The sequence below is a fragment of the Tyto alba genome, unplaced genomic scaffold, assembly GCF_018691265.1.
Source record: "Tyto alba isolate M040663 unplaced genomic scaffold, T.alba_DEE_v4.0 Super-Scaffold_17, whole genome shotgun sequence".
NCBI lineage: Eukaryota > Metazoa > Chordata > Aves > Strigiformes > Tytonidae > Tyto > Tyto alba.
The window spans coordinates 18,805,312-18,830,600 of NW_024881279.1; the positions used below are offsets into that span (position 1 = coordinate 18,805,312).

Genomic DNA, 25,289 nt, shown 5'->3' on the forward strand with positions numbered 1-25,289 from the left:
CATAACCTTGTGGGCACCGCAAGTTAGCATACCTAAGCAAAGCTGATGAGTGTATAAATTTAATCTTTTAAAATGCAAATCAGGTGACTACACTTCCTTGACCTTTTTCTATATTAAATCTGTTCAGGGACTTGCAAGATACTTGGGTACTTTTCTTCACTCATGAGAAAATAAACAGTAATAAAGCAAGTAAAACACTTGACAAAAAAAAGTTGGGCTGTCATGACACTTGAATAGTGCCTGTGACAAGTCACTGGAAAACACCTTATGAGTTGTTCTCGTCCATGTCACTAAATAAATCTTGCTTCCCAGACATCAAAATGCAATTAACTGACAATATAAAGAAAATTAAACATGGTAGTCTGCAACAGACTGTGTTGACTTGTTTTGAAAATAGAGCCAAACAATGAATAAAAAAAGCTTTAGGCCAACAAATGTTAAGTAGCTACTTCTAGGTGGTTAAAATGGGGTGTAAGTAGAAATTAGAAGCCTATTTTTGAGTGGGTGAACATGCTCAGCTGTGTCCTCATTGCAGCACGTGTTATTTGTCTCCTCCAAAGAGGTGTATTTTGTTTTGCTAGTGTTCCTAGCATACTGAAACTCCATTACGATGTGGATAGTAGGCCTTCTCCTGTCCTGCTGTGTTCAGAAATCATCTCTTTCAGACTTGTAGGCTTGCCTCTCTAGTGACAGCTTGATAATTTCTCTTCTCTTGAAAAAAGTGATAATGTTTCACACTTTGTATAGTTGACCAGTGGCTGAAGAACTCGCCTAAGATATGCAAGTCACAGAAACATAGAATATCTCAAGATAACTGGAAGGATCATTGAGTCCAACTCCCTACTCTCTTCTCATAAAGCAGTTTAAGTTCTTACAGCATAGCAAAAAATATTGTGAAATCTTTCAGGCGCAGTCTTTCACGAAAATTTTGGTGAAGGATTTCAGAATAGTTTCTTTGAAAGCAGCCTGATTTTCTTGGGAGGTAAGGTTGTGAATACATTAATGTACAGGAGGCTCTTTTCTCCTGAATGAAAGTAAATGTAAGATTTTTAAGAAAGAGAGCTTTCTGGAGGTGAAGGGAGAAGGGAAGAGGAACAGCTTAACCATTGTCCTCCTTGGAAATATTAATGAAATAAAGCAATTCCCCTTCCATTTCTATAAGGAGACACTTAACTGGAAATGATAGCATGCTTAGAATCCTATACCAAGGAAGTTCTTACTCAGTATGAGTAAGTCTCATAACTACTGCAAAAGATATGTATGGCATCTCTGTCATCAGTTTTTTCAGTATTTGTACACAGAGGTAGCTCCCTAGTCCGCGTGTAGTGCTTTGAAGAACCCAGCTAGAGCTTTGTATCTCCGTGCACCCAGCGAAGGCTCTTGAGAGGAAGGTGGGATCTTCCCTACCTATGTCACTTGTGCACCTTCTAATCTGCTTTCTAGCTTCATAGTAGAAAAGGATGTTGATACACTGGTGAAGTGTTGCGGAGGGTCAGAAAATTATTTGCTAGTTATGTCTGTGTTGTTAAGCAACGCCTTCCAGAGGAATATACAGGGCAATGCTTATTTGCTGGAAACTAGTATTTTTATATTTTGTATTTTTCAAAATTCACCGTTACCTATGATAAAAATTGAAACTGCCTGTAGTATCCCACCATTCTAATTCATGTATCTAGCTAATAATTCTCCTCCTTCTGAGTAGTCAAAGGACCAACCAGATTACGCATCGTACTCCCGAATGTCTTCATCCCCCACCCACAGCCTGTATGTCTTTGTGCGGAATTTTGTTTGCCGAATTGGAGAGGATGCAGAACTTTTTATGTCACTATATGATCCACAGAAATTAACAATTATAAGGTAAGCTTTCTTTTTTTATTTAATTGCAAAAGAGTAACAAAAGGGGCTAGCCAAAATTAACTAAAATAGTTTCTAATATGCCAGTAATGCAGAGAATAAATAAATAAAAGGAAGAAAACAAAAAGGAAAGGGCAGTGTGGACAGATGTAGTTGTTGGCAGCTACTAAAGAATTCTAGGGTAAGGGATCCCAAATATTTTGATGGGTAATTCATGGCTTGAATGTTTCAGAATTTTGGAGAAGCCTGAGACACCTTCAAAATTAAGAGATTATTTTTGTTAGGTAATGTCGTGGTGTCTGGAATGAAGTGCTGAAACAGGAGGAAGGGGACAAAATGGGAGTAATTTGTAGATTCAAAAACACATTAAGATTCTGTTGAGTATTCCTGTCAGACTGATGATGGTAATGTTTCCTCCAGAAAAGGTGCCATTCCGTCGTATGTTCAAGTTATTATTCAAAACTTCCTGATGGCATTTTGTATAGCATTCTTGTTGTCTTTTTAGTCCAGTATTGGATTAAAACAATCACCACAGACTACTGTCTGTTATGCAAGCTTTCTTATGTGCTGTTGTTTTTAATGTACTGTGAAAGGGAAGAATTTTAAAATCACATGACAATAAGATATTTATCTTCAAAACAGTGAGAACTACTTGGTGAGATGGGGGAGTAGAGGCTTTCCGAAGGAAATTGATATGCTCAACAATCTTAAAGTAGTGTTCACAGTAAGTGTTTTTCAGTTTACCTTACTCTGTGTTTAGAAATCAGGTTCTCTTCTCTGTAGTCACTATCAGAACTGATGATTGAGCGAGATGAAGAAGGAAGCAGAAGTAATCAAACAAACAGAGCAAGATGACCAGTCATTGAGTGTTTTAAGGCAGTGAGTGCTTTCATGTTCTTTCTTCAAATCAATTTGCTGCCTCATAAATTTACCAATGGGTTAATACTTTTTTTAACTGCTGAACTTCTGGACTGCTATTATTTTCTCTATATCACATTATATTTTCTTTGAACTTTATACTGTCAGGTTTTTCCTCACTTTTGAGGGCTCAGTTTGTTTGGGTCTTTTTTTTTGTTTGATTGCTTTCTTTTTTGTGTGTGTGTGTGTTTTAGTTGTTTGGTTTTCTGTTTGTTGTCCTCCCCCATTTATTACTGAGGCTCAAATTATTGCTGGAGGTCCTGTTTAAATTTCACAACCTGGTTCTTCCCCAAATAGTATTTCAATTGTTTCTTGTTTGTATCTTAGGATCTTGGAAATAAAGACCTTAGCAGAGACAAAATTTATTTAGTTTGTCAAATAGTTCGAGTTGGAAGGATGGATCTCAGAGATAGTAACTCAAAGAAGTACACACAAGGACTAAGGCGGCCTTTTGGAGTGGCAGGTAACTGATGTCTCCTGTGCTGTATCTGTAGCAGGACCCCAGTGATACCTGACAACCCAGGTCCATAGAATTTCTACCAAGACATGTCAGACTACAACATAGCTGTATTAACTACCTTCAATATCTAATTTTTAATTCTGTAAAGACTGCACCTACATTAGCATTTAGTTCTGGTCAGAAATGTGCTTTTGAATTTAATTTCCTGGTAATTCACACTGCTATGCAGTGCAAACCAGAGCTCAGTACCACAGCGTACTGACAGGATTCCTTGCAGATGGCATAAATCCAGTGATTATGTCCCAGAGCACCACCAATGCACTCATACCTGCATTTGCACGACTAGACCTAAACCAATCTGAAGTAATTCTCCCTTTACACACCATCATGTTTGTGGTGTGGACTTTGCACTAAGTGTTCTGCCCCACAAATCTACCCCTATTGAGCTACACTGCTTGCTAGTGAGAAGTCTATATTTACCTTGAGGCACAAGAACATTAATGTGTAGTATTCATAAGAGCAAATATTTTGTAATGCTGTTGTATGTTTTGATGATTTTTCCTTTACTCTTCTAGTTATGGATATTACAGATATCATAAAAGGAAAAGCTGAAAGTGATGAAGAGAAGCAGCATTTCATTCCCTTTCACCCGTAAGATAGTCATAGATATCGATTTTTCTATACACACAAAAGTATTTCTACATCTCCTTGGCTGTAAAAATGTGTGAAATGTTTCAAGAAAAAATTTTTTTTCATTTTAGTAATTTTATGTTGTAAAGGTGTTAATGATTCAAGTATCACTTTAAAAAGCATTTAAGACTTGACAGGGGTTATATTGCATGTTAAATGAATGTATATTTCTGTGAGTGTGCTCCTTGAGACAGCTGGTACCATGTCCTATTTAATAAAATCCAAATTAAACAGCTATACATACTCAACAGTAAGCTTTACAAGTATGGTAACTAGTAACTTAGATGATTGATTACATTAATTATCTTCAAAAGAAACACCAAACCAGCTGCCTGAAAACGTGATACTTGGGGATCAAATGCAGAGATGCCACTATTCACTGGAAACATGTTTGTGTATTCTACATAGCACTGATGTTATGTACCATGGAGAATAAATTCGATTGTGAGAGAGACAAGTATGACACACCGGTTTATTATTTCAGTTGTTCACAATTTGATCCAACATGTTTGTTCTGTGAGAACTGGTTTTTAATTTCAAAAGTAGCTGAAAAAAATTCAAAGTTAATTTGCCAAGCTTTTTAGCAGGGAAAGTGGACTGGACTGGCTCGTTGGTGAATGCATTCATGTTGTGCATGCCTACAAAACTATAAGCTCTCATCTTGTCAGACTGTCACAAATTGCCATTCCTGAAGTTGTTGGCTGAATCTTTTTCACTTCAGTGTACACATAAGCCTAGTATGAGTGGTCTGCAACTTGGGGTGAGAGATAATGAAATTACTGAATGTATCATAATATGGTCAACTACTGCAGAGGACCGAGGCCGTTGGTCATCAATGTTCTGAATGGTATTTGATATATTTAGGACTTAATTCCTAGAAGACATTGTTCTTTCTCCTGCAGGGTAGTGGCAGAGAATGACTTTTTACAGAGTCTCCTAAGCAAAGTCACTGCATCAAAAGGTGACAGCGGTGGACAAGGTAAAGTAGATTTTAAAATTATTATTATTCTTTAAAGTAACAAGGTATTTTTCTGGAACTTCATTTTATATTGTTTACATTTTAGAGAGACATTTATGTTAGACCTGTAGCATCACTGTGAAGGTATGTCAACAACTTTGAAACTGGAAGTTAAGATTCATGAGTTTGTTGTCGAATCTTAGGCTACTTAAATTAGTAGTTACGGTTTTGGATTATAGAGCTTTTACTTTCAGCTAAAGGAAGTGGGGGAAGTGATTTCTTACCACTACTTTGCTGGGTAGAAGAGGCAATCACCTGAAGAGAGGTTTTTCTGTTTCCCTACCATAAACATAATGTTGTTTGGGTTTTGTTTGTTTGTTTGTTTTTTCTTCCCCCCTCTTAATAGGTCTCTGGGTAACTGTGAAAATGCTTGTTGGAGATGTGATTCAAACTAGAAAGGACTATCCACATCTTGTAGACAGAACCACAGTTGTTGCTAGAAAGCTAGGATTTCCTGAAATAATCATGCCAGGTAGGAGGTGCTTTGTTCTATAATAGGAATGGATTTCTTTTTTTCCATTAATGAGCATTAGCTGCAGCCTTATTTACTTCTGTAATAGGAAACTCAGAGGCTCTTTAGAATTCACTCTTCGTGGTAACTTTTCCAATATTAGAAGCTTCTATAAAATAGTTAAATCCTTATAAAGTATTTTCTAGTACTTAAACAGAAAAAATAAAATCAAGACACTGTGGGATAATCCCAGCTCCTTGCACACAGATTTCTTGTATTTTAAGTAGGTTATGGTGGATGCTTACTTCAATTTTAAATTAATGTTATTTTTATTGTAACTTATCACTGTCCTTTGTTAATAACAAACATATGAGTTTACAATCTCGATTTTTTGGGGGGATTTTATATTTTCCAAGTTAAATCACTCCCTGTCTGCAATGCTCCTTTTTAATAAACCTAATCTCCTCCCCCCTTCAAGTCAAATTTAGATATTAATTTGTTCACAGGACAAAAACAGAGTATGAGGCTCCCTCTAGGAAGAGAAAATGAAGTAGTAGCATCACCTGTCACCTCACCTGCAGGTGTCAGTGCTGGATGGGAATTGCTTTAACTCACTTTGAGGACTCCCATTTGGTTTGTTCCACATTACATTGTAGTATCAGTTTAGCTAAGAAAAGAGAGCTGAAAATTTAAGTTCAGATGGAAAACACATTTTTATCTGTTTCACTGCAGAAAAAAAGGTACTCTTGTGAAGTTCACTTGATCCTGTGCTCTCACAGCATTTTCATTGTGTTTTAACCTTTCAATTTCTTTTTTAGGAGACATAAGAAATGACATTTATATTACACTGCTGTATGGAGATTTTGATAAATACAATAAAACAACTCAGAGAAATGTGGAAGTGATAATGTGTGTCTGTGATGAAGAAGGAAAAGTGGTGCCAGTAAGTTTTCTTATTTCTGTGTGATAGAGATAGAAACATGAGTTGCATTTTAGAAGTCAGCCTTAAACTTATTACATTTTTTTATAAAACGCTATTGTACAAAAACTTGCAGTTCTCTCACTTGTGTCATCTTGTGACTCATACATTTTATGATGTTTTAAGTGACGTATCTACCGAAGTTCTATAAATGCCATGCAAAATTTGCAACAAGAAATACCACTGAATGACCTATTTTAGCTCTGCCAAGGAATAAATGCTGTTCCTGGCAATTACTGTATTCTTACTCTAGGGTTTTTCTTGTGGAGATTCTCAGAGGAATGCAATTTGCACACTAAAATATTAGAAGTACCACTTCTGCTACATAAACCCTTGGTTTGTGACAGGAAAACTGTGTCATTGTACCTTGAATGAAGAACATAGCAAATAACTAAATTAATGACCACAGAGGAGTATGGACACTGCACATATGCAACATAAATATTTACAGCATCTTTTTGCTTCTCTATTTCCGTTTTGAGATTTTGTCATTTCCTTTAGGTCCTTTTAACACCAGTTCAGTATTTGAGGGGATTGTTGGCCGTTGCTTTTCTGAGCCTTATGCTGTTCACTGAATCAGTACTGTGATCATGAGGGTGAAATCATGATGAGGCTTTTTGAGATAATAAAGATGGAGTAACTCATAGTGGTTCATGACTTGCCGAAATGGATTTATGAACTACAATTAAATGCTTGACCTAAAAACCTCATTTTAAAGCTCAAATGTTCAGAGGCTCAGGAAACGCAGTATCTTCATATTAGTGCTTCTATTACTTGTTAATTTTGAATGACGCCAGATCCACATTCAAAACTGCTTGTTGAAGACAGGTCTTCAGGCTCTGTGCCACATGCTGGGCCTGACCCTGCAGCTTTCCCAGTGTCCCCAGTCTCCAAAAGCTCCAAGCTGGAGCTGCGCCGGCCCTTGGGGCGGTGGGGCCCGTGAACCGGGGAGAGGTTTGCCTCAGCTCCCAGGCCCCGCTGTCTCACAGGCACCAGCCGCCGTGGCGGTGTTCTGAGGCGGCAGAGGCGCGGAGCAGCGCGCTGCCCCAGCCCGGCTCCCGGCGGCCGCTCCCAAGTCGCGGAGGCTGCGCGGCCGAGGGCGGGAAGTGGAGCGCGGGGCCGGCCGGGCCGAGGGGGTGGCGCGGGCGCGGCCGCCATGGCTGCGCCCCTCAGCCGAGGCGCGGAGGGGGAAGCGCTGAGGGGGAACGCTGAGGGGAAGCTGCAGGCGCCGGGCGGTGCTTTACACCTCCGGTGGGTCTTGCTCAAGTCAGAAAAATTAACTGAAATTAATGTGAGACACTAAGCACTGTTTTTTCCCACACCCCCCCCCCTTTTTTTTTTTTTTTTTTTTTTTTTTTTTTAAGAATGCTGTTTGCTTGGGAGCGGGGGACAAACCCGTGAGTGAATATAGGTCAGTTGTTTACTATCAGGTCAAACAGCCGCGTTGGATGGAAACGCTAAAGGTACGGTTGTGCATATTTCCCCCTTGCTTTTTTCTCTTCATTTCTTGGTACCTCACACAGAAACGTTTCACAGCATCAGCTTTTTGTAAAAAATAACTTGCTTCTGAATACAGCTAGAAGAATGGAGCCTTACTCCTACCTCAGTTATTAGAGACACAGTGAGGCTTAAAAGTTGGCCTAGGAAATGTTAAGATTTTGTTTAGCAAAACAAATGAGGTCATCTTGATAACCTTATGTCCTAACATGGCTCATAAAAACTTAAATATTGTATCTGTTTTGTTGTGGTGAAACAATGGAGATGAGCTTCAATTGCTTGATTGGAGAAAAAATCCCTCTAAAATACCAAAACAACTCACCCCAAAGATTACAATTTTAGAGAGGAAAAAACTGTCCTGGATGTCTTCAGAGTAACACCAATAATTATCTAGCTTTAATGTCTTTGGAAAATGCCCAGAAGCTTTCGGAAGCAGTCATTTTTACAAAGCATGTCTCAGGCTTGCTAGCAAGCATGGTTTTTCTCTTTTTTTTTTTTTTTGAAGACAACTATTGAAGACAATGCATGCTTGTCATACATGGCAGTAACTATTACACTAAGGTATGTTGCTGACATTGGGCAGGACAGGGAGGGACTGGAAGTATAAGTTGAAACAGAAGCTTCTTTGTTGTTTTGGAAGCATTGACCCATTCTGTTTCTTGCTTACTATACTAGTTTCTTTTTAAAATTATTCAGTGATTCAGGCTTATACAGAATCATGAACAGTAGATCCTTTTGAAAAGTGTCATTAATATGAAAGAGTTATGCAGTAAGATTTGTAAAGGGAATTTGTCAGTGAACACAAATGGAGTATAAGTCTTCAAAGTTTTAGAACCATAAGCTTGATAATATAAAAGTGCATGCTTTTCCTTATGCACTTGGCCTTTTTGGTTGCATATTTGTTTTAAGTAGGTGTGCTGCTTTAAGAAGAAGGCACTGATATGTTCCCAGCATTCTACTCAAAGCTTTGAAACTGAACTTATTCACAAAAGTATACTTAATTTGTTTTGTTATAATTTTCACATATTTTTCACATTTTTATTAAATTGGTCATCAATTTATGTGTACGAAATGTGAACATTTCATAGTACAGAGTTGTTGCATAATTCTATATGGTTAACAGTGTAAGTAGTAAGACTGAAGTATACTTATTTTCTATCTTACAAGCACCTGTGTGCTTTAACTCACTGGATTCAGTACTTCATTTCTTTGGTGGTGCTAGTCTTTAAGCAAAGTCTAACAGATAATTGCTTACCAGCCGCCACTTCTGCTACTGGGGTCAGGCTCAATTGTTTAAAATGGTCTGTGAAAGGTATTATGGAGCCAGGAGAAGTGGTGCTCATGTATTCTAAAATAGGAGCTGTTTAGAAGTCAAACCACTTTCTGTCCCCACCCCCTATAACTCTATTGATTGTTTTCTGGTTTCACAAAAGGTAGCAGTCCCTATTGAAGACATGCAAAGGATACATCTGCGCTTCATGTTCAGACACAGGTCATCTCAAGAGTGTAAGTAGGGAATTTTTGCTTTAGTGAATTTTAATTCATTGATGGATAGTCAACAGAAAATGTTTTGCTTTGCAGCTAAAGATAAAGGAGAAAAGAATTTTGCAATGGCCTACATACGACTAATGAAGGAGGATGGAACAACTCTCCAAGATGGCATCCATGATTTGTTAGTCCTAAAGGTATTGGATCAATTTTTTTCCGTTTCTTTCCTCCATAAGACACTTTTCTTCACACTGTTGTCTTTGCATTGTTTATTTTCTTAGTGGTAGATTAATTTTGTTATTCTATCGAAGACAAATGGTGTGGTTTTCATCTGAACAATAATAATTTTTTGTAACCTGTTCCAGGGTAAGTAAAAGTTGCTCTAAATTTAATTAGACAGGTTATCGAAGCACAATGAGAGACAGTTACTCTTCCTACTGTTGTCAATGAAGTTTGTGCTTTTGCCCTTCTGTAGTATAGAGGAAGTTACGCTAAAGCTCAGTATCTGGGTATGTACCATTTTTCTTGCTGAAGAGGGGGGAAAAGTGTTGCTTTAATTCATTTAGGGTCTTTATCACATGAATAACCAGTCAATATAATCTTAGGGAATTTGTTGTTTGAAACTGCTCTGTGTAGTTACTGAGGTACAAAAGTGAAAGTTTCAGGAGTTTGGTTTTGGATGTAAAGACTAGTTTTGACTAGCACTGTTTGGACATGGGTAGCATTTTTGACTTAGTGAACTGAAGTGGGGAACAGATGTTTTAAGACTTGTTTTTTGTTGTGGTTTGTTTTTTTTTTCCACTTGAAGAATGGTGTCTAGCAGGAACCAAGAACCAGAAATCACTTCCAATACAGAAGAAATTTTGCTTCAGTTATTTCTTAGTGCTCTTTTCAGGAAACTAGTTTGCCACAACATTAATGGCAAGTGAGATGCACACAACTGAATCAATTAGTTTAGATTGTCCAACAAAGTTTAATGGCTGTGTGTAGTCATTTACCTTCTCTTCAATGATAAATACTTAGACCAGAAGGAACATAATGACAATGTTGTATGACTGTGTGGTTATGTTGGTTGTGAAATTCCATCTAGTTCATTTCTGCATCAACCTGGTAATTTTTCCTTAAGTGACAGCATAGATGAGAAATACTAAACAGATTTGACCTAGTTTATGTTTGGGAGAAATAGACAGAATTTCTGACATATGTTTGCCTATTCTAGTAATAAAAATAGCAATTGTAAGCTGTAAGTGTTTTAAACAGTGGTACATCTGGCCTTTCAAAATAAGTAATTTGAAAACTGCAGAGTATGAACAGTGTACTTAATTTTTACAGCCTCTAGGCAGTGAATCTTTCTGAGGCATTTCTGGATCAAAATTTCAAGTGTTTTCCCCATTGTCTTTCTAACTCGTCTCAAAAAGAGGAAGTAAAGATTCTCTTCTCGTTCCAGATATTCTGAGAAGTAATTATTTGGCAAGCTTGATGCGATCATAAAAGTTAGTAAAGCTGTCTGTTTTGCTGCATAAGGATTTTGCCTTTTGTCTCTCTAGGTCTCTTTGTAAACAATTTTTAGCCTTCTGGTTTGACAGGAAGTAGAGACTGCACACCTACAGCCACTGAAACAGATATAAGCACAAAACTTGAGAAAATCATTCTAGATTATTGTTTTTTTTAACTCCTTGTTTATGCACAATTGTAGACTAAGGGTCTGCAATTGTGTCAGATCTGTCATGGTGTTGTAGATTTAAGTGACAGAGCTCATATGTTCATTGGCGAAATTTTATTGAGTAGTTTGGTTAAAGAAAAATCTTACTCTCTGAACAGTGAGGGGGTATAATTTTTGTTGCCTTTGTTTAAGCACTGGGGTGTGAAACAAAAGTTGAGACAAATCTGTGAGGGTTGTAGCGTGCACCTTGATGAAATAGAAGAGGGAAAAATACCTGTTGGTGCTCTGGTTTTGTACTGTTTGTTCTACTGAAAAGCATGAATTCTGTGATATGTGTCGCCTAGCTACTGCTGCATGTTGTCTAATTTAAAGTATAACCTGATCTTTTATGTTAAAGGTCTAAGTATTAAGTTATAATGGGCATACCAAAATAGTGCTGCTATTCTTTTCCTATTCAGTCCCATTTTCTATTTTTAAATTGTGTGTATACATCATAATAGTGTTGTCTATTTCCTGTGTATAGTCTTCAGGTTAATGCTCAACAGTCTTTTGTGTTCTGTAGCTATTGACATTTTAATGAGAAATTGGCCCTTGCATTTACTCTGCCAGTAACGTCACCTGTCACGGTTCCTCACTGCACCTTGAAACACATACCTTTATAATTTCAATGTAGTATTTTCCCTGCATGTTCATTGCAGCCTTTCTTGCTGACTAACATTGACTCTTGGTTTACCTGTACGAGTAATGCTGGGACTTGGGTATTTGTTTATCTTTACTGCATGTGTTTAAGTCCATAGAAACATAGCTTGTAGTTTATGTTTGTAGGAAGTACAAAATTGCTCTAATTTTAAATCCAGTGGTATTAAATATGTAATAAATGGCATTTTTTTTTTCAGGGGGACAGTAAGAAAATGGAGGATGCTAATGCTTATTTGACATTGCCTTCTACACGTCAACATATAGAAAATAAAGGAGCAACCATAGTCAGAAACTCAAGTATTGTAGGGGGGCTTTCAGTAAGCTCACGAGATGGATTTTACATTTCAACTCTTGTTTGTTCTACAAAGTTAACTCAGAATGGTAAGTATCTTCTAAACAGAAGTTTTAGAAAGAGGACATGTACACTAATGATAAATCACACATTAAATTTTAATGTCTGTCCATTTATTTTCTATTAGTGGGCCTACTGGGTCTCTTGAAGTGGCGTATGAAGCCAGAGCTGCTTCAGGAGAACCTGGAAAAACTGAAGATTGTGGATGGAGAGGAAGTTGTGAAGGTATGTCTTTATATAGTTATTTTTCATATCCCTTCATACCATGGCAGAAAAAATGGTACTTAGTTTCAAAAAGAAAAAGAAACTGGAGGGGGAGTTACAGTAAACATAGGAACTTAAAGAAGCCTCTTATACTTTGTTTTGTGAGTGTAATTCATTCCGTGTAATGCCTTTGTCAGGGATAGTTTGCAAAAGACGTGAGCAAAGCTCTTTATTAGAGGGAGCAAGTAAGAAAGCACCTGAACAGAATTCTTCAGTGTTAGTCATCTTTTTTCTGCTTGTTGCTCCCAAACATCTCCAGTATTGGCTACTGTTAGGCTGTGGAGATTTGTACTGATCAAATCTGTCTTTCACTGGTAATTAACTTATTAGGATCCTTTTCTGCTTTCTGTTGTTTTATTTTGTTGGAAATTTTGTGTGTGGATGGAGAATTCAATACTAAGAACGTTATTTGGAGTAATTGCTGCTTTGGTCAGGTGCTTCTGTATATGTCACAGGTGAAGTTTAATTCTGAGCACGCACAGAAAAATTTGTTTAAAAACTTGATAGGATATGAAGGCAGCGATGGTAAAATATTTTCCACAGTCTGTTTTGAACTGTTTGCATCTCTGAAACATCACAAACAATTCCTACTGCTTTCTTTACAGCTCTTAATATTAATTTGCATGTTGATATGTTTAGGAACTGTATTGCATATACAATTATGTGCTTTGTTAATTTAGAAAGTATAATATAAAAAAGAAGTAAGTGTTATATAATATAAATAAAAATAATAGCATGTGCCACATTCCACAATATTAACATTTGTGTTACTCTTTCAATAAAAGCATTAGATGGATCTCTGAAGAAAAGGAGGAAGGAGAACTTCAAAAAAGAAAATATACATATATATTTTTTTTTTTAAGCAAAGATTTGGGTACCAAGTCACTGAGGTGCTTTCCTTTGATTTAAAGTGGGCTTTGAATCAGACCACAGAAGTACGAAGTGTGTTTTTAATCATCATGTATATGTGAAAATAGCAGCTACTAATCTGTATCACTAAGGAACTAGGAATGCATGTGTCTGAGGATGTAGGTTCGTAAAATTAAAGGAACTAGAGCCTAAATCCTCAGAAATGTTTTCTGAATTTAAGTGATGTTTCAGTGAAGGCCTTGAAAATTCTAACTTGAGAGAAACCAAGTCTACTATATGAAAACTGACTTCTGAGGTTTTCTAGTTGAATTGTTTACCAATTTGTCATTTCATATTGTTCTACAGTTTCTCCAAGATACACTGGATGCTCTGTTTAACATCATGATGGAACATTCCCACAGTAATGAGTATGACATCCTTGTATTTGATGCACTGGTGAGAATCAGTACTGAAGGATATTATTTGTCAAAGTAAAGAAACCTATAATTTTGAATGAGCTAGGAAGTTGTTTCTTTCAGGGAATTAGTCTTAAAATCTCTACAGAACAGATAGAATGTTACTGTCTGTCTGAAAAGCAAATTTCTTTAAAAACTCTTAAATAGTGGATTATCAAAAATATTTCAGAAGACTAATATTTAAATTTTAAATGTGAGTTAATGAAGAATACTAATTATGTCCATGTCTGTTTAGATATATATCATAGGACTCATTGCAGACCGTAAGTTTCAACATTTTAACGCTGTTTTGGAAGCATATATCCAACAGCATTTTAGTGCAACATTGGCGTACAAGTAAGTTTGTTTTCTTTTCTTTATCTTTTCTTTTCCTAAACCTCCACCATCACATTAAAAAAGTAAATCCTGTTCGTGACTTCTCTGATGTAATTGATGATGGCTGTTTTGATGCTGCTGTTTGCTTATCAGGAAACAAACCTGCCTGAGACACATACATATCATTACAAGTAGAGTTAATTGACAAGTAGTAATTGATTAAATTATTCTTAAATGATTCTTTTTCATTCATTTTCTCTTGCCTGGATTTTGCTGTGTCTGAGCACTTCACCTGTAATGTGTCAAATTTGTCAAAAGATAATTTGCTGTAAAGCCTCTCCCATTACTGGCCTTAACCTGAAATGCCTGAAGCAAGGACTTGAGGGTGTCTTGAACACTTTTACAGCAAACAAACTTGTTAAAAAAAAAATATATTTCTAAGACTTAACTGAATGGGCCTTTCTGATAATTTAATTGAAGCAGTAGAGGCAAAATAATGTTTGATAGTTCCCCAAATCATGATTTTTCTTGGCCTCATTGTTTCCATGCACATCATGGAAGATGTACTTCATTTCAAGAATCATTTATGAAGTAAACAAATAGATCTGTGTGACCTAACTCATAGTTAGGAAGGAGACAGATGTATAATGACGATATTACGATACAGTATTTTGGCCAAACTGTTATGGATTTATTCAGTTCCTATTTAGCCATCCATTTGTACCTAGCTTTTACAGATTTCTCAGAGGACTTAACACTGACACTGGAGGGACCTTGAGTGGACTGTTCTTGCATACAAGTTGGATAAATTTTGTTCCAACTCAGTAAAAAGCTGTGAGTTCAGAGAAGCTGTAAAAAGGAATAAATGAAAACACACAATGGGTGTAGTCCTCAGAAGGCTGAAAGCATGATATTTTGGTCCCGAAATGTGAGTTAGGCTAGTGCAGTTGGGCTGAGGATGGGTCTATTAGTTACACAGATAGATAGATAGATAGATATACATGTATGTATATCTATCTATCATATATTCTGTGCAGTAGGAAGCAGTTCTTGGAGCTATTATTTGCACACAAGTATGTTCCAAATATTATAGTGATCACTTACTAATGTTTCATCAGTCCAGTTACTGAACTGTTAAGTTTCATCAACATGGAAGTGCTAGTTTGAGTTTTATCCTTTTGTTTTGGTTGGTTGGTTTTGTTTGTTTGGGGTAGGGAACAGCAGGTTTCCATTTTTGTAATGATGTAAGAAAAAAACCTCAACTACCCTTATTTTAGTTCTTCTTAGGGATATGGTAAGATCAAGATTACATCATTAATACTAGTAATCATTTAAGATGAAACTTTAAATTAAGGAACTTACTTTTAGATGAGCTTTTATACTTTTTTAGCAGGTTGTGTGTTTAGCAAACAATTGGCTTTGGATACAAAGCAAGAAAGCATTTAAGTAAAATAAATACTTTAAACAGATATTGCTGTGTACCAGAATCTTGTCCTATTTACATGCGGTTAATTTAGAGCATGTAGTGATGTTTAATCACTACTTAACTGTATGTAGGCAGAAGTAATATTTTGTTAATTTGTGTGTGTATATTAAACTTCCATAGAAGTGCTTCCAGGATTGTGTAATGTTACACTGCTGTTCTGAGATTACAGATTGCTTTCTTGCTTGTGCATTTAAGAATTTGCTCCTCATTTGTTTATACTAATAGAATTTGTGCAACATAAATGCAAAAATACATCCAGTATATTTTGTTGTGTGTCCTTGACTTAAGCATAAACATTTATTTAGAGTAGCCAAAGAAGTTAGAAGTTAATTAAAAAAAAAAAAATGTTTTTTATCTTCAGGAAACTAATGACTGTTCTGAAGACTTACTTGGATATCTCCAGCCGAGGGGAGCAATGTGAACCTATCCTAAGAACTCTAAAAGCACTGGAATATGTTTTCAAGTTCATTGTTAGATCAAGGACATTGTTTTCACAGTAAGTACCTAAGCTATTGCCATTTAACTAGCAGTCCAATATCAGAAATAGGAATAGACCTGAGAAACAGAAAAAAATGATTCCAGAACAGTACTGTATTTTTTCTTTTAACAAAGAAAACATAAATGCTTGCAACTGGCCTAAAATACAGACATTGCTGAGATATTTTTGAAGAGGGAGTCTTCAAAAATCTGCTTTCTGATTCAGAGCGTAAGTTACAGAAATGTATTTAATAATAGTAGCAGATTTCAAAGGGTGATTATTCCTTGCATCAGATGACTTGGCCTAAGACAAATGGATGGCCAAACGTTGTGACAGATGGCTTGAAGCTGGATGTGTGTCCTTGAGATCATGGTGCTCAGCAGCTCACACTGTGCATAGAAAAATGTAATTTTCAGTAAGTTTGGTCCAGCATTCTCCGTCTGAAACTGGAGAGTTTCAGATCTCCAGGTAAGGAATTTATAGGGTAGACTCAGTGGATATGTATAGCTCAGCCAAACAGATGAGGAGTAATATTAACAAGTGACATTCAGGTTTAGGGAGAAAGAAGGAGATGAAAGCTGAAAGGAGAAAAACTGTGCTATGGTAACTGTGCCTCCCACTTCCTCCCCTAGCCCTTAAGGATCACCATGTCCAACAGACCCTATCCCTGTCCTCTGTTTCCTCTCTTCTGCTTCATCTTTTTCCATTCATCCTTAGCTGGTTTCCCAATAATACTTGTTCTGTTTTTCCTATGCTACATGGCTGAAGGAATGCAGTGGCAGAAGATATGCAGTGGCAAACTCAGGACTATATGTAGACCAAGTGGTTGGATGTTACATTTGTGGTTGGCAGTCAACAGAACAGAAAGATGTCCTGTTTTATCTGTCTTCTGCTGAGTTAGGAGCTCTACTACATTTGTTTTTCAAAAAAACCTTATAGTTCTGTAAAATGAAGTATATTTGATGAATTATTAAATTTGGTTGAAGTAGGAGTAGATTCAGAAGTTACTCGCTGCTGGTACGTAGCCCCATGGAAATATTCTTGTCTCTATCAATTCACTAATTCTAGATGGAATTAACAGGTGTCATGGGGAAAGGGGACATTTAGGCTTCTGGGGAAGGAGGCATTGTGTAGAGGATTATGGAAAATTTCTTTTATGAATGAAGGTCAGAAGGCAGGGGTTTGTTGCAGGGAGAACTTCGGTCTCATTTTAATCCTGAGTATTAGCTGGCAGCAAAAATTGTACATTGGGCAGTCTGTGGCAAACCAGGTTATTGCAATATGTTGCATATTGAAGTGATTAGCTACACATATCTACTCCTCTTAGTTTTCCCTATAAATGTCTTAACCAGAGGTCTGAAACTCTGAAATCAGTTGGACAATTATTATTATAGGCTTTAATAACTCTTGCAAATGGTAGTCTCTGGCAAAAATAACCAAACTGAACAGTATCATCTGACACTGTATATCCATCTATTGCTGTTGTGATCTAACCTTTTTCAGTGAATTTCCTATTGTGAGACTGGTCATGAGAAAGAAGAAAATATGGAAAAAAAAATGCATTAATGTGTTTTCTTCCCATGAGAAGTTAGGATTTATGATTGAAGTACTTCACTTTCAAGGGTTGAGATAAGCCTTTTTGGGGACAAATATTTTGAATTAATAGAGCTGAGACAGATCTTTAGATCATTCTCTCATTAATCTGATGGGCTGCTTGGGAAACTGAGATGCCTTGTTGAAAGGTAAGAGACATTACGAAGTGAAAATTATGTAGGAAAGAGATGAATAATGAATTCTAATGTTAGACATAAAATGAGAGACTTTTTTTTTAATCTCACTGTCAGGCTGATACATTGATAAGCAAGTTCTACTTTAATTTGAATTCATTGAATCCTGGTAAAGCTATAGAGATGTAATGAAAATGTGAAATGATGATGAAAAAAGCAAAATGTTTTTTATTCCAGTCATGCTGAGCTAAGGTTATGTCCTGCAGCTGTTTGTTCAGTGACTGTTATGTAGAAAGGTCATATATATTAGCCAAAGTTTTACATAATACAAACTCTGAAAACATGAAATGTTTGCTTTTCCTCCTTTCATTGGCCTAAGGTTGGTTTTGGCGGTGAAATTCATGTACCCTGTTGTGATGAAGTTGTTTCCAAGCAAATAATTAGTCATCTTTTAAAATTTGCTTTCAGAACAAGTGATTTGAATTGAAATTTAACACAGAGAATTGTATCTAAATGGAAGCTAGATGATGAGTCAGGAAATAGAATTACCATTCTACCTGGCTTAAATTAGTCCTGGTATAAATTTAAAAAAGCATGTTTCATGTATGTTGTGTGATGCTTCTGCCTCCCTCCTTGCCCCACAGGTTTAGTCAAGAAAGCTTAAAATTTCAACTGGAATAAAAAAATAAGTTTAAGAAAAATCATTTACTTCTGCAGTAACATTGTATTTTTCAATAAAAGCTGTATTAGTGCATTAGCCAAGTAACTGTAATAAACACTTAGACAGAGACAGTCACCTTGTTACAACTTGTATCTACTTAATTCTCATTGAAAAATAATTTTAAATAGCCCCCACATGTGCCAATCTCTGGTATGTTAAAAAAAAATTAAATCAATTAACTAAAAAACAAGGTCTGAAAATACCACTTGGTAATAAGATGTCTGTTCTGTGTAGGTGTTCTTGTACTAAAACTTACTTTTTTCAAGATGCATTTTACATCTGAATTTTTCCGGTAGGCATTTTTTACACAGCTATCACACCTCAGTAGGGGTGTACGTCCAGTAGTGTACATCATATATGTTGCATACATGCGTATATAATTTTTTCTCCTCTCCAGACGATGTTTTGGATCTTGGGGTTCCTTTCCAATAACCAGCTTAAATCTCATTGACAAGCATTGACCTAGGCAGAGGAGAGACCAGAGGCCTGACTAGTGTACCCCTCAGTATTTTTCCTTCCTCAAAGCTTTTTGCCAGTCACTGCATGACTGGCAGTTTTGATTTTTTTTCCTTGCTGTTGACAAAAGCTCTTAATTTGCCTTTAGTTCTCTTAAGGACTTAAGTTTCAAGTTGAAAAGAAAAGCACATGACACTGGAATGTATGACTTGAAAAGGAGAGGGGTTTTTGTCTTCTGATAGAGAAGGCAGTACATCAGAGGTGCAGCAGGTAGTTCACGATACCGCACACATATTTTCTTGTTGCATTGACTTTTTTCTTGTTTTTCTTTAACTTTTGAGAACTGTTTCAGGTGACTAATGTAATGTCACCAGGGTTTTATTACTGTTTATGTAAGCAATCTTTAATATTAATAGCTAGTATGAACAGTACAGCAGAGATAATCTGTAAGATTCATACTTCAGGACACAGAATGAAGAAATAAGTGCGAGCTTAATCTAAATGCTCTTTTTAACTTTCAAGCAACAAGTAGAGTCTTTTCTCAAAAAGCAGACTGGCTAATGGGGACAGTGAAAATAGCTATTTGAAAATGTGGCAATAACAGCAAAAGAAAGAAACATTGATAATATATGAAAAATATCACGGAGTAGCTCAATTATAGGAGAAAAAAACCCAATTTTTTTGCATAAAGGTCACTTTGACGTGACTTTATAAGCTCAAATCTGGGAAGTGTCGTTCTTTAGAGGCTTTTAAAAAAATTGAAAATGATTATGTCGTGTTCAAGCTGAAGAGTTTCTACACAATAGAGTGAATACCAGATATAACCCATTGGTGAAATACCTATGTACATAATATTGGATCAACTTACATACTTCTAAGGTAATGTTAAATCTAGTACATTTAGGATTATGTAACTTTCTGATTCTGAAAGGATAACCCAATGCATCTCTCAACAGATTATATGAAGGCAAAGAACAAACAGAATTTGAAGAATCTATGAGAAGACTCTTTGAATCCATCAACAACCTGATGAAAAGCCAACATAAAACTGCCATTTTGTTGCAGGTCGGTGTGTGCTTGGAAACAAGTTGATTTTTTTTTTTTTTATATGGTTTTGGTTTGTGGGCTTTTTGGTTTTCTTCTGTATAAATTGAGGGAAAGATGCTCTTAGGAAATGTACCTGTTGTGTGTCTTTTGAAATTCTCCTTTACTGGAAGACCACGTTTGAAGCCTAGGTTGAAAAGGTCAGGAGAAGATACAGTTGTATAATTTTTATCTATGTAGTGAGTGAAAGAACCAAAGCACTGATGCTGGAATCTTTCAGGGAGTCTGATGAAGTGAAGCCTCCAGTGGGAGCTGGATGTTTAATTTGAGTTTCTTCAGATAATGCTAAATGGGGACTCTACCATCTTAGTTCAAAAAGTAAACTTTATAGTATCAACGTTTCGGAGGTATGTTATTTAAACAACTTAAAGTAGGGTCAAAGTTTCTCATTCATGGCAATCTTAGTTATTCCAACACTTTGGAATTTGATGTTTTAAGAACAGTAGAAAAGAAGGAGCTATTACCATACTGAATAATTTGGATGTAGTTCTGGATTAAAATAGAAAACTATCAAAGCTTTCTATAAAGTAGGAAGCAGAAGAATTTTTGGGGACAACTGCCATGTTGATACTTCACATATTCCTTATTATGAACTCATTGTATTTGTTGGGTTTGGCTTTCCTTTGATTTCGTGTTTTGATTCCTCTTGCTGTGACTTAAACTAGAAGCCAGTGAAAAAGTCTCTGTGTTGAATGAATCCTCAGGTGGCTGATCTTGAGATTTGCATTATCTGACATTTTGCATGGAGTGTTAATGTACAACTGTAAAAAAAGATAAGAAATTAAATACTAATTTAATTGTATAATACCATGATTATATTCATGTTCTAAATACTTTTGAAAAATCATTCAGATACTCTGTTGTTATTTGACAATTCTGTAGAGGCCTTCCTGGCAATAGTTTATACATTTGAAATGCACTGCATCAGAAGCAGGAGTAACTTTGGAAAAAGGAAAAGAGCCATTACTATAAAGTAATACTGCAAGTGATAGTTTTTATAATAAGATTTGTTCTTGCGGTACTTGTACTGTATTACTATGTTAATTGACAAATAGATTTCAGAGGTATTATGCTCTTCAGGAGAGGCATGTCATGTCACTGCATGCCTGTCTGCCTTAATCTTAAAAAGGTACTGTGATACTGTCCATCTGTGTTTCCTCTAATGACCACAGTAGTTTCTTCTTCAGAGTGACAAGGAATAGTTGTAAAAGACTGTTTTGCTTCATTAACTGTTGCTGGGACCCATTAACTGGTTTGCAAGTGGCAGTTTTGGCTCTGAAATGGCTGATGGGTGTGTTTAAAAAGAGGTGGTACTGTAACAGTAATAGCAGTATGGCATTGGATATGCTGATGAATTTTGATTGTGCTTACTGTGATTCCCATATTCCCAAACTGAATGCTAGTTCTTAATATTACACCTGGTTAGCAAAAATACACTGTATCTTTGCTGATGCTCTTAATAGCAGATACATGAAAATGCAATTGAACATCTCTTAAAAAGGCTAAACAAAAAAAGTCTATGCTGATTCTAATGAGCAGGTAAACATGTTTCAAAGGCAGACTAGCTATTTAACAGTCATGCTTTTGCTCAATAACACCTTAAACATGAATATTTTTGTTTTCTAATGGGTGCTGTCAGTTGTGAAAAATGGATCGTATTTATTCATAACCATGAAGCACTAGTGGGATATTAAGTATCTAAATCTGCACCAGCTACTCTAAGTTTTCTTTTAAGCTGAAACACTTCATGGCAGATCTGAGATATTGGTCTATATTGTAACTTGGCTGTTGTCTTCACTACTGATAATGCATGCAGACCTGTTTCTGAAAGAAACCTACAAAGAGGTTGCTTTACATACAATAAATAAAAACCACTGCATTAATGTTATAAAATTCTAGTAGGAGAAGCATGGAAGGAGATATGTTCCACTCTAGTTTATTTCCAGCTGCTGGAAATAATAAAAATATATAATATATATATATAAATATATATATATATATATAAAAACACTCCCATTTTATCATAAACTCCATAGGCATGTCAGTCATAGTAGTTTTCATAATGGACATTATGGGGTTTTTTTGTGTCTATTTGTAGGAGACTGCTGTTATGATACTTGAGATTCCTGCTGTGGTAGGTGGATATGAGTTGTCCATAACAGGCCAGAAGAGTTGAGATAATTTCTTCATTGGTACAGATGGAGCAGAAAGGGGTAGAAATAAATTTGTAAGTCTGTCTCTGCCTAAAACTAACACTGATTTTTCCCTCCCCCCTGCTGCCATATTAAGTTTTGGGATGACAGTGATAGATACTGTGGTAGTAGAAAGTTGATTTTGCACGGTAAGGAATACGTGGTTATTGAGACACGTTACAAACACACAAGATTCCATGGGTGTTAACTGCACTTACCCAGAGAGGCAAGTTCACAGTCTATTGGAAAAATAGACAAATAATCAGAATATCAGAACAGCCTTAATCTGTCACATTTAAAATTATTGATAGGAGTTAAAGTGGAATATAGATTGCTAGGATCATTTGAATGAGTTCAAGTGGATTATACTATGAAGATATTGGAGATAAGAAATTTCTAGGAGCCTCAAAGAAAGTTAAAGTAATTGGGTTTCTCAGGATATTGAAACTTAAAATAAGCTAGTTAGCAGAGCCTCAGAATGTGAATTCTTAACTCTTAATTCACCCTTGGTTGTCCATATACCTATGAGGTTTAGTTTTAGAAGATTTAAAGGATTCTTTTAAAACCTGAAATGTCTGGTCTCTGCTAATGATCATTTTTTTTTAAAACCAAACCTTGCAACTCAGTATTTCAGTCAGTAGTAATTTCCCAGTCACTTTTTACTGATAGCAATCATACTCAGACTTGTGTTGATTATTAATTCAGTCAGGAAAAGATTGTTTATAAAATAAGTCATGTGAAACAGGCTAGTCAGTGCCAGAAGCACTTTACTGTTTCAATTTAACTTTATCTTCTGAGCGATATCTTACTTCCTAATCTGTTGCATGCTGTATAGGTTTACAAGAAGTTAAATATCTGTCTTTTAAAATCTCTCGGTCTAAAGCTGGCTGAAGTGGATAGGTGCTTTTTCTTGTTTTACTGCCTGAGCTTCAAGGAAGGTAGATATCTGGTTCTGTTTCGCAGTACTGTTCATATAAGCTTTGAACAGCTGACAGTTGTTAATTTATTGTTGGCAAACTGGAAATTTACACAGAAATCCCAATTAGCCTTTTTTTTTTTTTATTTTTACTCCTGGAATTGGTGAAGTTATCTCTTCTGTTTAAAGATGCAGACAGAATGCTTCTCAACTTCAGCGTTGCATGAAGTCATTTTACTACTACAATTAGGATTATAATTTCAATATCCTAATTTTTCTGATGTTTGAAAGCAATCATATGAACTGGTGAGTGACCTGTTTTCAGGTCCTTGAGTGTTACTTTGTAAAGAGATGGCCCTTTGTGGTTGAGATTTGGGAATGTTATAAATTCACTAGTACAAGTATCAGCGTGCATGTGCAGAGTAAGGACTCCTCCTTTTAAGAGACTTTTCACAGTTTTTTTCTTGTAATTATTTAAAATAAAAATTTTGTAATTTATACAGACTTATTGGTAGTGGCACTGATCTTCCTAGATACTAGACTTAAACCTTCTTAAAATTTATTTTGACAGGGATGATGTTACCATTGTGTTTCATTTATCAGTTTCTTCTCTGTAGCCATTGCTGATCTATTTTTGTACTTTTTAGATAGTTTTTCATAGAGTCTGTACTTCTGAGGATAGACTTCTTGAAATCTGGAAACCTGGAAATAAATTCTCAGAACCTGCCAGTAGTTTGATCAAGGGAGAATCAGGGGGTGAGGGGAAGTAGGGAAGTGTTAGTACCTTCTTACATTCCTCTGAGCTCTCAGGGGAAAAAAACATCTTTTTCTGCAGATATGTTTGTGTCTCTGCAAATCAACATATATTTCCTGGGAGTAAAATTTGAATTGTTTTAAAATTTCAGATTATATGTATTTACAAGGTCATATTATTGATGTGTGATTTGTAGTCTGTGTGTCCTTTCATTGACAAGCTTGTACTCTCAACCTTAAATGACAAATTGAGCCCCAGCTTCTTTTCCAAAAATTGTTCTGTCCCCCAGTGGACACATCATATTTGACCTACAGATGGTTTTCTCTGTTGCAAATCTCAGCAATGCCCAGCTTGCTCCTAGGCACTGATTTTAGAAAGTAGTACTCCCATGTCTATGCATGCTTTCAGAAACCTTATATGACATGTTCTCAAGGTCATGGAAGCATAGGAAGAAGAAATCCTGTGGCATTGAAAAGTATGAAAATAATGTAATACGAAGATGCTACCTTTTCTCATGCTTTCTCACATGCTTTTGACCCATCCATACTGCTGCAGTAGTACACTGTAATTACTTAAAACTGTACAGAGATGCATAGGTTACTTATGAGAGAATAAGGCTAGAAAGGTACTGACAGTGACAATTTGGCTGTGGTGTACAGGAGGGGATGGCACAATAACTTGCTAGAGTTGCCTTGACAGCAAATAAAATTAGACTAAGAAACAGAGCACTGATTATTTCTTTGAATGTTCTTTTCATCTCATGGGTACTTCAGTTTCATGGATATGGACAATATAATGTTGCAAAAGAGGGCAACTAAGAAAATAAGCTTGTTCAGGAGTAAAGGTTAAAATTTAACAGTATATTATATATGTAAGAAATAATTTTCTGCAATGCTGTGGGTATATTTGTATCCTCTTAAAAATTAATCTCTAAGGTTTGAAGAATGCAAAACATTTTGTTCTGCTTACTAGGAGATTTTTATGTCTTCATTAAGGGCAGTACTTAGTTGTGTCCATAGTACATCATTTGAAGCTATTACTGTAAATGTAACTTGGGAGTTTAAAAGAATGCAGGGGATATACTTGTTATTGTACTTCAGTTGGTATTACAGTTCTGCAGAGAAATAGTAGCTATATCCTTCCCATTTACTTCCTCATACAAGTTCAGAATAGGGAATATGTGGGAAGGGACACGGAACAGTAGACCAAATGTCAGCGGACTACTGCTTGAAATACTTTGTGGCCACTGGTGACCTTGTCCTTTATCAAATGTGTCTCACATGAACTGTGAATTGGTGTAAAATGAAATTCAGATGCTGCTGTTGTACAGTATCTTTATACAGTATTTGTTGCATGAAGAGGAAGGAACGGAACGTTCCTGAAGTAAAACTGGGGCTAAGACGAGTTTCTAGCCCACCACAGGTATTTGTACAGGTTTTTTAAATAGCCTCAATGTTTCAAAGTCTTGTTGTTTTGTGGGTT

General features: G+C 36.1%; 1 protein-coding gene across 2 annotated transcripts in view; it reads left to right on the forward strand.

The window, feature by feature from the left end:
* DOCK2 (dedicator of cytokinesis 2) overlaps nt 1-25,289 on the forward strand; it is a 193,714-nt gene that overhangs the window by 20,962 nt on the left and 147,463 nt on the right. For both annotated transcript variants that reach the window (XM_042790158.1, XM_042790159.1), the window contains exons 8-23: nt 1,703-1,857; nt 2,497-2,578; nt 3,100-3,235; nt 3,808-3,883; nt 4,825-4,901; nt 5,287-5,412; nt 6,210-6,334; nt 7,735-7,833; nt 9,301-9,373; nt 9,449-9,552; nt 11,915-12,098; nt 12,197-12,294; nt 13,549-13,638; nt 13,894-13,994; nt 15,821-15,955; nt 19,798-19,906. In XM_042790158.1, coding sequence (XP_042646092.1) covers nt 1,703-1,857; nt 2,497-2,578; nt 3,100-3,235; nt 3,808-3,883; nt 4,825-4,901; nt 5,287-5,412; nt 6,210-6,334; nt 7,735-7,833; nt 9,301-9,373; nt 9,449-9,552; nt 11,915-12,098; nt 12,197-12,294; nt 13,549-13,638; nt 13,894-13,994; nt 15,821-15,955; nt 19,798-19,906 — 1,770 coding nt within the window. The remainder of the gene's footprint in view (nt 1-1,702; nt 1,858-2,496; nt 2,579-3,099; nt 3,236-3,807; nt 3,884-4,824; nt 4,902-5,286; nt 5,413-6,209; nt 6,335-7,734; nt 7,834-9,300; nt 9,374-9,448; nt 9,553-11,914; nt 12,099-12,196; nt 12,295-13,548; nt 13,639-13,893; nt 13,995-15,820; nt 15,956-19,797; nt 19,907-25,289) is intronic.